The sequence below is a fragment of the Talpa occidentalis genome, unplaced genomic scaffold (genome assembly GCF_014898055.3).
Source record: "Talpa occidentalis isolate TD23 unplaced genomic scaffold, MPIMG_talOcc4v2.1 talOcc4.13, whole genome shotgun sequence".
In the NCBI taxonomy this organism is placed as follows: domain Eukaryota; kingdom Metazoa; phylum Chordata; class Mammalia; order Eulipotyphla; family Talpidae; genus Talpa; species Talpa occidentalis.
The window spans coordinates 78,239,303-78,254,224 of NW_023601322.1; the positions used below are offsets into that span (position 1 = coordinate 78,239,303).

The window sequence follows — 14,922 nt, forward strand, 5'->3', positions numbered from 1 at the left end:
CTCACAGGAGGGGCAAAGCTTTCGCAGAAGAGCGGGGAAGACGTCAGGGGCGGAGAACGGGGGTTGCCAGGGCTCCGTGACGCAGGACTCCCCTGGGCCGCGGCACTACAGCTGCCCGGAGGCCCTGCCCGGCACTGCATCGAGAGGGGAGGCCCGGACTTGCTGGTCCTACACGGCCAAGCCGTGGCTCCTGTCCCTCGAGGCTGGGGGAGACGAGGGCCCCCAGGAGAACAGCTGCCCAGCCTGTGTGACCACCAGGCCTGCCGAGGGCGCCTGAGCGAGGCCACGGTGTGAGCCTAAGAGATGATGAAGTGACGGCAGGTGTCTGGGGACCCGGCCACTGGCTGCCGTTCCTTCCTTGGGTCTGTCCGCGGACAGAGACCGTATGTCACTGGGGGCCATTTCGCCTACGTGGTAACGCACAGCACTAGGCCTGCCCACGCACCCTGGCAGCAACGTCACACGTCAGCCTAAGACGGTCCGACCCCCTCAGCGCAGGCGGAAGCGGACGCGCGGGTGAGTACAGCCTCCCAGCCGCCCCTCCACGGCGAGCCACGGGGTTTACCACAAAGACAGCGACAGATGCAGAGGCTGGTTGTCAGGACACAGACAACAGAGGGACAGGACAGATGAGAGACAGAGATGACACAGCGGGACGAGATGGCGAGAGAGCAGAGACAGAGATGAAACAGACATGACAGAGATACACAAACACAAGGTGACAGGAGGTGACACAACTGAGAGATAACAGACGAGGTAGAGATGAGAGACATAGAGATGAGAGACAGACACAGAATCAGAGACAAAAACACATACAGAGACCGAGACATGGAAAGACAGAGCAACAGGACAGAGCCGGAGAGACAGAAACACAGACACAAAGACTGAGGCAAAGAGACAGACACAGACAGATGGAGAAATACAGATGCTAGAGAAACAGAGACAGAGAGACAGGTACAGACCAGAGACAGAAGAGACTAGAGGGAGAGAGGAGAGGTAAGAGAGACACAGGTAAGAGACTAGAGATGACACAGGAGACTAGAGAGAGGAGTTACTGGACAGGAGAGACTAGAGAGACAGGAGCCAGGGCAATGACAGGAGAGAGATAAGAGACTAAAGAGACAGGAGGGATGGTCTAGAGAGAGACGAGTTACTGGAGAGACAGAAGAGTCTGGAGAGAGAATAAAGAGACGCTAGAGACAGGAGACTAGAGAGAGACAGCCCAGAGACTAGAGATGAGCGTTACTGGAGAGACAGGAGGTACCAGAGGGAGACACAGGAGGGAGACAGAAGAGAAACAGGTGAGACAGACAGTAGATGGAGAGAGCGAGAGACATGAGTTACTGGAGAGACTAGAGAGAGGCAGAGACAGTAGAGAGAGTAGAGAGAGAGACCGGAGAGAATAGAGAGACATTCGAGACAGGAGAGACTAAAGCGAGACAGGCTAGACAGACAGTAGACAGACGGAGGCTGCGAGAGACAGGAGAGGCGGAAGAAACGAGAAAGAGACTAAAGAGAGACAGGGGAGAGGGAGAGACAGGAGAGAGACTAGGGGGATGAGAGTTACTGGAGAGACCGGAGAGACTACTAGAGAGAGAACAGAGACACTAGAGACCCGAGAGAGACTAGAGAGTGACGGGAGAGACTGGGGAGACGAGAGCCAGAGCGTGGCAGACAGGAGACTGGATAGACGGGAAGGAAGGGGGGAGCGCGAAAGTAGCGAGGGACAGCGGAGATCCTGGAGAGACGGGCGGCCGGGGGGGGGGGGGAGAGCAAGAGACCAGAGCGAGCGACAGTAGAGAGGGACTGGAGAGGGACAGGAGAGAGAAGGAGATAGCGAGAGAGACAGAGAGACAGGAGAGAGATGAGAATGCCGGGACAGACAGGAGAGAGAGGGAGACAGCGAGAGACAGAGACGAGAAAGACTGGAGAGACTGGCGGGAGAGACGAGCGAGAGGTGAGAAAGAGACAGGAGACAGGAAGAGACTGGAGAGAGAAAGGGAGTCGGGAGAGACAGGAGACAGTGACTGGTGAGACTAGAGAGACGGTAGGGGGAGAGACGGGAGAGACAGACAGTAAAGAGACTAGAGAGAAGGGGAGCTAGCAAGAGATAGGAGAGAGACAGAGACAGGAGACGAGACAGGTGAGACAGACGGGAGCGAGCGAGCCGGGAGAGAGGGGGAGACGGAGAGGAGAGAGACAGGAGAGAATGACTAGAGAGACACAGTAAAGACTCTCGAGAGATGAGGTCCTGGAGCCACAGGAGAGTCTAGAGAGAGAGACAGGAGAGACTACTAGAGAGAGACACTGGAGACAGGAGACGAGAGAGAGACAGCCCAGAGACTAGAGCTAAGAGCTACTGGAGAGACAGGAAAGAGAATTCTGAGACAGACAGTAGACGGAGAGAGCGAGAGACAGGAGTTACTGGAGAGAAAGAGACTAGAGGGAGACACAGGAGACACGAGAGAGACAGGTGAGAGACTACTAGAGAGAGAATAAAGAGACACTAGAGACAGGAGACTAGAGAGTTAATGGAGAGACCAGAGACAGACAGGAGAGACTAAAGAGAGACAGGTGAGATAGACAGTAGACAGAGATAGCAAGAGACAGAAGAGAAACAGGAGAGACTAGAGAGACAGGAGACAGCAACAGTAGAGACTCAGAGGAGAGACAGGAGACGTTACTGGAGAGAGAGGGAGAGGAAGAGACAGGAGAGGGACAGGAGAGAGACGGACATAGTGAGAGAGACAGAGATACAGGAGAGACAGACAGGAGAGTGACGAGAGAGATACGAGACAGACAGGAGAGCCTGACTGGAGAGACGAGCGAGAGATGAGAAACACTAAAGAGACACAAGGGAGGCTGGAGAGAGATGAGAACTACTGGAGAGACAGGAGAGATTAGAAAGGGAGACTAGAGAGAGACAGGGAGTCAGGAGAGACAGAGACAGGAGAGATTAAAGAGACAGGTGAAAGGGTGACGGGAGAGAGACAGGAGAGAATGACTAGAGAGAGACAGTAGAGACTAGAGAGATGAGTTACTGGAGAGAAGGGGAGACAGCAAGAGAGAGACACGAGAAGAGACAGACGAGAGAGCCAGCAGGCTAGAGAGATGTTACTGGAAATCAGGAGAGACTGCAGCGAGACAGGTGAGAGAGTGGAGATGAGTGACAGGAGAGAGAGACTAGAGACAGGAGAGAGAGTGACAGAAGAGAAACAGTAGGGAGACTAGAGAGAAATGAGGCGAGAGAGACAGAAGAGACTGGACAGACGGGGAGAGAGTGAGAGCCTGACTAGAGAGACAGGCGAGAGACTAGAGAGACACTAGGGGGAGAGCAAGAGAGCAGAGAGATGAGAGGTACTGGAGAGACAGGAGAGGGACAGGAGAGAGAGGGAGACGGTGAGAGACAGAGATACAGGAGAGAGAGGAAGAGAGACACAAGATGGAGAGAAAGAAATGCAGACACTAAAGACAGACGCAGAGACACAGACAGATGAGAGACACGCAGAGACAGCCCGGAAAGAGACAGTGGAGAGGCAGACGCTGAGAGAGACAAGCGGAGAGGACAAGACGGAAACAGAGACACACAGACAGAGATAGAGGAGCGAGACACTAGGGAGAGATGCGGGAGAGTGCGACAGCAGAGAGACTAGAGAGATGAGCGAGCAGGAGAAAGCGAGGTGAGAGACAGGAGACAGATGAGAGACCAGGGAGGGAGCCTGGCGAGACAGGAGCGAGAGCGACTGGAAAGAGAGGACAGAGATGGGAGAGACTAGCACGAGAGAGACGGGAGCCATCACCCAGAGAGATGGCGAGAAAGAGACAGGAGAGAGGGCCAGAGACAGACCCGGCAGGGGAGAGCGAGCCCGCAGAAAGGCAGACAGAACCTGGAGAGACATACGGAGCCAGACGGACAGAGACAGAAAACACACACGCACACAGAGACAGTGCGGCAGAGACAGGAGAGACATTAGGACAGACGGCAAAGAGACAGAAAGGGAGACAGGAGAGACACACAGTCATGAGAGCAGACAGACGGGGCCGGGGAAGGACAGACACGTGGAGGGAGACGGAGACACAATGGTCAGACACACACACACAGCGACAGGCGGAGAGGGGCAGACCCGGGCGAGAGAGAAGGACAGACAGGAGAGAGACAAGGAGAGAGACTGGGACAAGCGAGACAGGTGGAGACAGACACGGACGACACCGCGGGGGAGGGACAGAAACACGCTACTGAGACACGAGGGGCCACAGAGACACACACACACACTTGCAGAGATGGAGACAGGGACAGAGAGACAGACGAGGAGAGGGAGGGACAGAGGGAGACACCGAGACACAAGATGGAGAGAAAGAAATACAGACACTAAAGACGCAGAGACAGCCCGGCAAGAGACAGTGGAGAGGCAGACGCTGACAGAGACGAGCAGAGAGGACACAGGACGGACACAGACAGAGACAGAGGCGAGACAGGAGAGCTGCAGCAGACTGAGAGAGACACAGAGAAAGACACACAGAGATGCACAGACAGGAGAGAGAGACAGAGACACACAGAGAAACACACACCAGTGAGACGGAGAGAGGCTCATAGTGAGAGAGACGGAGAGAGCGAGAGAAACATGGAGGGAGACAGACGCATAGACCTACACAAATACAGAGACAGACTGACAGAGACAGGAGAGACACAAAGACAAAGAGGGAGATAGTCAGAGACAGACAGATGGGAGAGATACATGAGAGAGACAGGGCCACAGGAAAGAGACTGAAAGACGGAGAGGGGGCGAGGGGAGGGACAGATGCGGATGACACAGAGTCACTGAAACAGGAGATGTTAACACGACAACCACCAAGAGCGTGACTGGTGCCAGAGACGAGACCCAAGAGACAGATGAAGAGACAGACTAGAGCGATGGGAGAGGAGAGACCGCAGAGAGACAGCAGACTGAGCTGGCAGAACGAGACCAATAGGACAGATACCGAGAGACGGCGGAAGACAGGAAGAAGAGCCGAGAGACAGTGAGACATGTCAGAGAAATAACAGACAAAAGATAGAATAAGGAGAGAGAGACAGAGACAGAGATGACAGACCAAGAGGTGACACGGCGAGAGAGAGAATGGAGGGAAATGAGACGAGAGAGAGACGGAGAAGAGGAGGGCCGCGGCTGCGTATACCCACGTGACCGGCTCCCTGGCAGGAAGGTCCTGAAAACGGTGGACCTGTGAGAGTGACGCCGGGAGCTCCACCGGCTCCACCAGGACGCGGCACACACCCAATTCGGGCCCGGGCTCCTCGTACCCAGTGGGGAGGCAGAGGCCTAGGGTGTACGTGACGGCCGGGACAGAGGGCGCGAATGTGGACGGCGGGGCATCATTTCTTCCTGCGAGAGTCAACAGTGTCTGTCTCCTAAGGGGCAGCTGGAGGGCCTCCTCGGAGCACTAGTTTGGTAGAAAATCAGGCAAATGAAACAAACACGGGTTGCTTAAAGAGAAAACCATGTACACTATTTATTTCCAGTTGATCGATACGGTGGTACGCACGGTATCTGCTTGTCATCTCTGAATCACCTTCCTACTGGACTGGGCTTAACGTTCACATCTATAAAAATATCTCCTTAAACTTCTGAAACTGTAGTTAAAAATTAGAGTATACAGAAACATTTCAAAATTCTGAGCTTCAATTCTCTGTCCTCTCCTCAACTGAAACCCCTAAGGACACAGGTTGCTTTTAGGGATTCTATGCACCCTTGGGCAAGTGTGTATGTGCATTTTCTCAGGAGGGAACCCAATGGCTTCAACAATGTGCAGAAGTAAAAATGTGAAGAAAACTGTATAAAATGAAGGACTTGAAGTCAACAAAATGCCCTTTAGGAGTACAGAAATTCTGATGAACATATTTACATTTCATGTGAGTGACATTTAAGAACACTGCATAAAGCAAGCCTGAAGGCATGTACTTACCATCTGTGGTTTCTAAACACGAACAGATTAAAGATGGAAGACGATCAAGTCAAAGGAGAAGGAAAAGGAGGCGATATGTGGAATAAAACATTAGAAAAAGGGCAAAGTGGAAGGAAGGTGAACATACAGTCAGCAGAAGAGAGAAATTTCTCTCTGATCCCAGGGTAGGGAACACAACCATAAAAACCTAGAAAAAAAGAAAAATCATGATGTTTCTCTAGAGTGTAAAACGACAAGGAAAAAACTAACCTGCTGTACAAATTCCAAAGGCACTGGTGTGGCTTGTGTAAATGCTTCTAGATGAATACCATGGACAGGATCTTCAACTATCAAACAACCAATGTCAAACCATCTGTAACGGAACACGAGTTTCAAGTTTATATGCCAAAAAGAAGCTGTAGAGAATAGGCAAAATAAGCATTACCATTCAGACAAAACATTAGCAGATTTCAAAAAGGAAATGTTTTTCTAATCAATTTTTAAGAGGACAGTTCACAAAAACAGTATGTCAAATGACTGTTGGTTTAATTCCAAGAGAATTCATTGCTCAGAGGGGACAGAAGTACAATAAGGGCAATCAAATGTGCAATGGAGAAACCATTTTAGGAGGAATATAAGAGAACCAAATAAGTCATCAGATTAAAAAAAAAAAAAAGGTAACATTCTTGCAGGGGGAAGGGAGAGGGGTCAAAACGAGGGAGGGAAAAGCACAAGGGATTATGGTGCACGGGTGACTTGTGGTGGAAATTCTATGGGGACTACACCTGAGAAAAGAAAGCCAGCATTGTTAAAAAATGAACTTTCAATTGAAGAATATTAAATAATTTGGTATACTAACATTCTGTTATTTTCCATGATTTGTATCTAAAGCAGATGGTAAAGAATAATTGCAGTGGGGCCTCCCTGGTGGTGCAAGGGTTAAAGACAGTGCTATCAAGCTATTGGCAGCCAGGGAGCAACCCACATGGCGCAGACGACCTCTCCTGTCTCGCCTGCTGCTCCCCTATTTCAGTAGATCCGCCTGGCCTGCTCTCCACTCTCTCTGGTGAATTCTCTAAACCCCCCACCCCCTTTGCACCCGGACTTACAGCCCAGTTCTTATATGCATAAATCTTTAAAAAAAAAAATTGAAGTGATTAGTCTGTTTAAGCACGGACCGCCTAAAGAGCACACCCACTGCAGGTGAAAGGAAAATCTTTCCTAGTGAGCAAATACACATTAGAATTTCAAGATCCCCTATACCCGCATCACTATCATCCCTGTGAAGAGCCACTTCACTTAGTGCTGGTGGCCAAGGGAACTTTCAGTTCTTCTGCCTCTTCCTACCACCCCTCGCTGTCTGTCCCAGGGAAGAGGAAGAGGCCATGTCCCTGGTCAAGGACGCTCACGAGGCACTCTCCTGGAATGACTAGTGAAAGAAAATGACCAACCATCTTCAGTTGAGAGAAGATACATACACAGATGTAGTTCTTAAATGATGGTATTCAAATGATTATATGTAACTTTTGTGATGATAGAAAATGTTACATATAATTTCAGTGAAAGTAACTGGAGTTAGCGTCAGTGACATTCACGAGTGGCACTTCAACAGGATTTTGAAGAGTGGGTAAGATTTGGTTAAGTGGAAAAGAACAGTAGGACACCATCAGTGAAAGACAACTGTGGAGGTGATTAAGGTGTATTTTGTAGTCTTGTTTATATCAGCTTGGCTGAGCACCCGTGGGATTGGAAATGAACCACTATGTTGGGGACAGATTATGAAGAGCATTGAATGCTGTATTCAGGAGTTTGAATTTTCTATGTAAACATCATGGAACCATCCAGTGACCATTACTATTTCTCTTTCCCCCTTCTGTTAAGCTTTGGCTATTCATTTAATGTCTACCTTACAGTGTCTTTTGTTTTATTGTAGTGAAAAGTATGACTCTGGTAATACTGGAGACTCACTGAATATTATTCCTCTGCTCTCCCTCTTCTATCTTTCACTGTAATGTTGTCAAGTACCTTTATTTCTGCTTATGTTAGACTCGTCAGACATACTAGTAATGTTTTTTGCAGTCAATACTCATTTTTACCATCTGAAATCGCTCCTACATGTTTGTATACTAGGCACAATGTTATTTGATACTAAATAAAGTAAAATTTTAAAAATGAAAATAGTCACAATATGATTACAAAAGTCTGATTTCAACAGTTGGTAAATTATTTCAATATAAATCAATTCAGTATATTGTAAAAAAAAAAATCTCTTCCCTGAGAAAGAAGTACACTCTACTCAAAAATGATGAATTATGCCATCTGGAGGTTTTTCAAAATGAAATAGATGCCAATAGTGCTCAGTAAAACTCCAACCTGACTGCCACCAGGCCTTCTTACACCATTCATACTGTTTTTTTTTTTTTTTTTAATATTTTTTTATTTATACAAGCACCGGGTACAGTCAGAAGTGCGGGAGGGTGAAAGAATTCACCAGAGCGGGGAGCAGAAGGACCAAAGTACACTGCTGAGGGGAGCAGCGGGCGGCAGGCGAGGTCTGCGGGACCCTCCTCCAGTGGCCGGGGAGCAGCCGGGGATCGAACCGGCGCAGCAGAGACTGCGGGCAGCTTCACGACCCAACACTCAACCGTCTGCGCCACAGAGGTCTGCACGCCATGCGGGACCCTCCTCCAGTGGCCGGGGAGCAGCCAGGGATCGAACCGGCGCAGCAGAGGCTACAGGCAGCTTCACGACCCAACGCTCAACCGCTGCGCCACCGGGGAGGCCCACCATTCCTACTCTGAATAACCCTAGATGAGTGTGTTTGTCAGTGGTGGTCAGTTACACGTAAGCCGAAACACCTGTAACACATTTAGTGCTATTACATTAAGTGATTGTTAAAACAATCTTAGAACACGGTGTCATTACTATCTTCATCTTACAATAAAAAACAAAGGATAGAAAATGTGTGGTCCATAGCTAGTTAAGTGACACAGTTAAACCAGAACACACTTTTCCTCTGGTTCTAAAATAAGACATACTTGTTGCTGGGTATTCAGTGTTAATCCCCTATTTCATATCTCCTAAGAGAAACAATAAGCCTCTTACTTGTCAGGCAGCAACTCTGCAATGAAGTTTTCTACGGACACAGCAATCTGCTTTTCATGGATCACTCCCGATCGACGCAAACTATCTATCCGTTCCTGGGCACCCTGGAAAACAACAGTGTTGATCAGAAACCATTTCAAACTATTCACTAACAAATACACTAATTTACAATTACAGAAGTAATACACAAAAATATATACACAAACATATATAAATTTATTGCAAAAACAAACTAAGTATAGAGAGAATAAATTAAATCCAATTGTGTTCTCAGTAGCAACAGTTTGGCGTGTACCTTCTAAATTTTTCCCATATGCATTATTATTTTGGTTACATTATTTTATATACCCTAATTGGTTATTTCTAACATTAGGACACTATGTAATTTATGATGTTACTTTGGCAAAAGATCATCTTACTGAATAAAAATCTCAGTCCTAGTAGCTTTTCAGTTAATTCTCTCAAAATTTCTACAGTAAAATTTTTTTTCTGATTTCATTTTAAATTAGCCTTAAAATATGCACTGGAATGAGTTATTTTTAAAATCCTGCAAATCTATACATCACACAATAGCTTATTCAAAAAATGGGCACCATTCATGAAACCAAGTAGTTTTGAACACTACACACAACTAAGGAATTAAATTCATGTCTCACAGTAAAAAACAAAAAGCTGAATTGAAAACAAATAGTAGTCACAAATGATATATATTCAAAATGCAAGATAAAGATCTATTTCTGAATAAAACTAGTAAATAATAACAGCAGAACAAAACACTGAATGAGATTAAGTGGTCATTGCAAATAAGTTAGAGTTTAAATGAAAATTAAGAAAAAAGAAAATTAAGAAAGCTGGAAACACTGCGTTTATTTCAGAAGCAACTTATAAAATGACAACTGTCTCAAAATGGGTAAACAATTTTAAGACATTGATTTATAAAGATGAAGGATAAATAAGTATGATTTAGATAAGAAAATAAAGATCATAATCTTACTCTTCAATCTCTAGTACCCAATAGGCATTCAGTAAAAACTACATGAACAACTGAATAAAGGAAAAAAATAAAGGGCCCGTGAAGGCTTGTATCACTAAAGTTAAGAATCTAAATAAGCAGTAATAATTGGACTGCCAAATCTAGTAATAGTGAATGAGGCACCTGTGGAATTTGGAAAAATATGTAACATGTTTAAGATGAACATCATTTCTTAAAGTGAATTTGTAAATCTAATTCACTCCTATAAAGAAGTTGATTTAGTAAAAACTTTTTAAGGGATTAATGGGATGTTTATAGATTCACCCCTAAATCTGAAGGCAGTATCTCAGCTATTCACAATGAAATTTTTCTAGATTTTCATACTTCCAGGAAACAGAGAGAGACTATGTTTAAGTTTGTTCACTTTTCATTATTGTAAAACACAGTACAGAGCTTTGTACTATACAGGGTTGAAAAAAATATTTAATTGAATTTAGTACCTATAAGAAATAGGATAATAAGCTAAGCCAAAGTTTTTTGGAGAGAATATGGACAAGCGGGTATATCAGCCTCTCTTCTCCTTTAACTACAATATAATGAAATGTGGCATCCACTGGAGTTTCGAACACTGACTTTTTAATAATTAGTTCCAACTGGTGTTTTGAGAATAGAATATGTAATACTTACTGTATGAGGATCAAAATAAAGTAGATTAGAGGACAGTGATGTGACTATCTCAACTGAAGATAAAGAAAGGATCCTAGAGCCCATAATGTACTCAAGAGCTTACAGTGAGCAATATGGTTCAATCAAATTCCCATGCTTTCTCGAAGTGTGTTATAACTTCTAGTTGAATAGAAGTTATAAAACAATGGTCATAATTATGACTTGCTTTTCAATTAAATTAACACGGAAGTTTTAGAAACTTCCTAATTTTATCAGATTAAACAAATTCACACATGTTTACCAGAAAACTTAAATTCAGTTAAAAAAAAATCTATTCATTTCAAATAAAATATGATAGGAAAAAAACTAGGTTGAAAATTTAACAGCCCCGGATACTACAAGATTTCCCTCTCACTAGCTCCCTCTGTTGTTTCTAGAAAAGAAAAAAAAGCTGATAAATTTGCACATCACTTTCTTCTGTATCAGTTTCAATGATTTTTAATGTTAAATTTGTATTAACCTACTGATTTTAAATATTTTCTGTGAAATGGTATTTAAAGCAATAAGCTATTTAAAACCCATGTTTTAAAAACCAGCATGAGAAAGCAGGTTGTCTACTTAGCCACAACTAATAATTTCGTTATCTGAATTCATTTTCTTTATACTCACAAAAAATTTATAATTTTTTTTCCTTTTTTCTCAATTGATTTCACTACCATCTTCTTAAATATGTCACGTTTTCTCCCTTTCGTCATGATTCTAATGACAAACCTGCACATCAGGCCATGGTCACCGGTCTCCATAGCTGACTCTTTGGCGTCAGTCTACTGCCCTGGCTGTCAACAATCCCCATCGCCTCTGCCTAGATTCTCACCCTGAAACATAAATCTGTAAATTCCAATTGGCTAATATAACATTTTTAAGTTTTAATTGCTCAGAGCTAAATATGCTTTACTAGAGAATAAATAAATCGCTTTGCCACCTTTTCTAAAAAGTAATGCAAGTACCAACCTGAATATCATATTTATATGTTTCACATTTTACAAAAGGCCCTTGAATTTAGTCTAACTTCCTGAAAATGTACTCCCCTTCCTCGTCCACTAACATTCTAGCTTAGGCTTTTCTCCAGGTTATCCTCTGAAACTAAATCTTAAAAAGTTTCCCGAAAGCATTCTTGAAATCTTCAAAGTACAGCACAATCTGGGTATACTTGTTTTAGTTTAAAAAAAACAAACAAACAAAAAAAAAAAACCCCAACGACCCATCAAAATGCTCACTTCACCTCATGTATACCTGGTTTCATGTACAATTATTGTAGGTATGCATTTTATCCATTTACTGCACTTTTAAATTTCCAGATTGGATGGAATTGAACCTCTACAGCCACCAGTTACCTTTGCTGTGTTTTAAGAAAGACCAAATCCCTACCACCATAAAAAAACTTTCAGCGCATTGCGCACTGGGATTCAAACACCAGGGAAACCCACCAAGAGAGTAAATGACCAAATTCATACCCATTATGGAAAAATATTTAAAGTGCATGATTTTGGCGGCATCATTCTCTGTGTGAAGATGGATGTCTCTGCAGTGAAAGACAGGATGTAATTTGAATCATGTTATAAATGTAATACATTGCATTTAGAGACAGCTATTGTTGCAAAAATCTCAAAAAGCTATTTTTGGAGTGTGTGCATATTTGAAAGAAACCTTATTTCATATAAATAAAGTACCATACATAGTTAAAAAAATCATCTCAAATTTGTGCAGCACTATCTGCAGAATTAAAGATATCTAATATCAATGTTGGTTTATGTTTAGTGATTAATTATAATCAATAGAACATTTTTCCTAATAAAATGTGCTATGCCAATTGCCTCATTTGAATATTTTATATATATTACATGCATGAGTTTGCATGAGTAGAGGTATGCATTTATATAAATCACCAGGCTCACTGGATTCTCAATAAATGTAAGCTATCATGTAAAATAACAGAAGATCAAAGCAGACAACCCAATCAAAAAATGGGCTCACAAGAACTAAAAAGACACTTCTCTACAGAAGAAAGGCAAATGGCCACAAGCATATGAAAAAAATTTTAACATCACTATTTATCAGGGAACTGCAAACGAAAACCACAACGAGACACTAGGAAGAACGCAAGGGAATATGGGGATGGCTCACAGGTAGGTGGTGGGAGAACTATGGGGTGGGGCCTACGATGATGTAAAGAAAAAAATATAGAAAAAAAAAATCTTATCAGAATGAATTTCTCCTTAAATCTAAGATCAATCCATCCTCTTTACACATGAATTATGTATCTGGGACCTTGCCTACTTGCTAAAATTTATTTGAAACCACAAAAGCAGATGTGCACAGAGCCACAAAAAACTGGCCTTGCCTGATGCACACATTCCCAATGACACTCGGCCTTATTTTAGCTCTCACTGGAAACAATGCTCTTTTTGCAATCGAATTAGTGCTCTGCATTCCACATCTTTGTGCTTTTTGTTGAATACGTTGCTGTTTACTATGGCCAAGTATAGTGCTGAAGTGCTGTGTGGTGTTCGTAGGCACATGAAGCCTTGACGTGCCTCATGGTAAGAATGTGTGAGGCAAATCTCATTTAGATATGTTACAATGCCTCTAGCCATGGGAATTTAATGTTAAAGAATGAAAAATACACATATATTAAAGTATGTTTACACAGAAGCACACTTGAAAGTACTGATCAGATGGTAAAAATGATGTGACTAGAGAGACTCCCAAGGACCTAACCCTATACGCCCCAGGAACTCCAGATCAGTTTTCCCTAATTCAGTGTTTCAGCAATGTGACAGAATGTTACAAAGTATAATTATGACAAATAATGAGCATTGTCTGTAGTTGCATATTAGATCATTTGTAAATATGTTGTTTATAATACTATTCTTAAATTTTAACTATTTTTAAATGAAACCAGCAAAGCTCTCTTTAAACATACCCGAAAGAAACTAAAATCTGTTGCTCTTTGATACCCACCATTATCTATTTTAAAATGCCCAAACAAGTACTTATTTAATCATGCTCCATTTTCTCCGAGCCAAATTTATATTAATTTTCTACAACGAGGCACCCTATCACGTGATAAATTTATGTGCTTAAAAATCTTTCACTGATTACCTTAATGTCTGTGACAAAAAAATAGGACATAAATTGAAATTTTCAATTTAAAAAAATTTCCTATCATATAGTAAGGTTGTGTCAAAATATTTATCTAGATATTATTGTTGCAATTATTATTTACATATAGCTGACTGCTCTAAAAGCAAAAGTAATTCTGGAGGGAAGTCTTAATGAAATGGAGAAGTATTTTGTGCCTCCCCTTCCTTGATCATGAAGGAACACATGATGTTTCAGGAATCCATGAGGAAATATTAATATTAATAAGGCGATAGCAAAAATTCTATTCTTATCTGTATCTCATTTTAAAGAAGGAAAACTTGTTTATAGAAATAAATAGATGGGAACGAAAGGAATTTTGTTTCAGCAATATAAATTTCTGAAATTTTCTGAGTTAGTATTCCTAAAAATCACAAGATGATGTAATAGCGAAACTTACTAATGATGTGTCAGTTGACAACTCCATGTGGTCCTTTCTCAGTCTGTTGAGAATAAATAATTGGAAACCACAAGACTTGCATAAGAATTTTACCTACTCTTTGTTATTTGTCTTCTTGATTTCTAAAACAATATTGTGAACTGTCCATTCAAATGACAGTAGGGGAGTTCTCAGTAAGTGGTAAGAAGTATGTGTTTCTTTTCCAGTGGGGGAGCACAGGGTGTGCTGCGATGGAGACGGAGAGAGGCAGGCCGCCTCGCCAAAGCGTGTATTCAGCAGACTGTGTTAGTGAAGAGTACAGAGGGAAGCTGAGTAAACAGAAGTTGAGTTCCTTAAAACCACCTGGGCCTACTCAAACCTACCAAAATCCCTACGTGTCACTAGAGAAACCTCTAACCTAATGTGAAGACCACTCTTTGGCCATAAAGGTACAATCAAGGTACAGCAACAGGTAGAAATCTAGAGTTCTGTTAAGTGAAAAATCGATTGTTCTCATAAGAACGGACAGAGTATTACACCAACATTCAACACAGATCACACAGTGAAAACATCTTTAGTATTCATCTGCTCACTTAAGGAAATAGATTATCAATTTAAAAAAATTTCCCTAGCATTTTGAGTTCTGTTGTTTGGGGTT

General features: G+C 43.1%; 1 protein-coding gene and 1 long non-coding RNA gene across 3 annotated transcripts in view; one reads left to right on the forward strand and one right to left on the reverse strand.

Annotated features, from left to right (window-relative positions):
• The window catches only part of LOC119243522 (uncharacterized), an 83,529-nt gene extending 68,790 nt beyond the window's left edge, over positions 1–14,739 (forward strand). Inside the window, exon 7 of the long non-coding RNA XR_005124736.2 lies at positions 14,492–14,739. This is a non-coding gene — a long non-coding RNA (uncharacterized LOC119243522). The remainder of the gene's footprint in view (positions 1–14,491) is intronic.
• PRRC1 (proline rich coiled-coil 1) overlaps positions 1–14,922 on the reverse strand; it is a 37,071-nt gene that overhangs the window by 6,019 nt on the left and 16,130 nt on the right. For both annotated transcript variants that reach the window (XM_037509423.2, XM_054694453.1), the window contains exons 7-8: positions 9,046–9,149; positions 6,211–6,313 (exon numbers count right to left, since the gene is read on the reverse strand). In XM_037509423.2, coding sequence (XP_037365320.1) covers positions 6,211–6,313; positions 9,046–9,149 — 207 coding nt within the window. The remainder of the gene's footprint in view (positions 1–6,210; positions 6,314–9,045; positions 9,150–14,922) is intronic.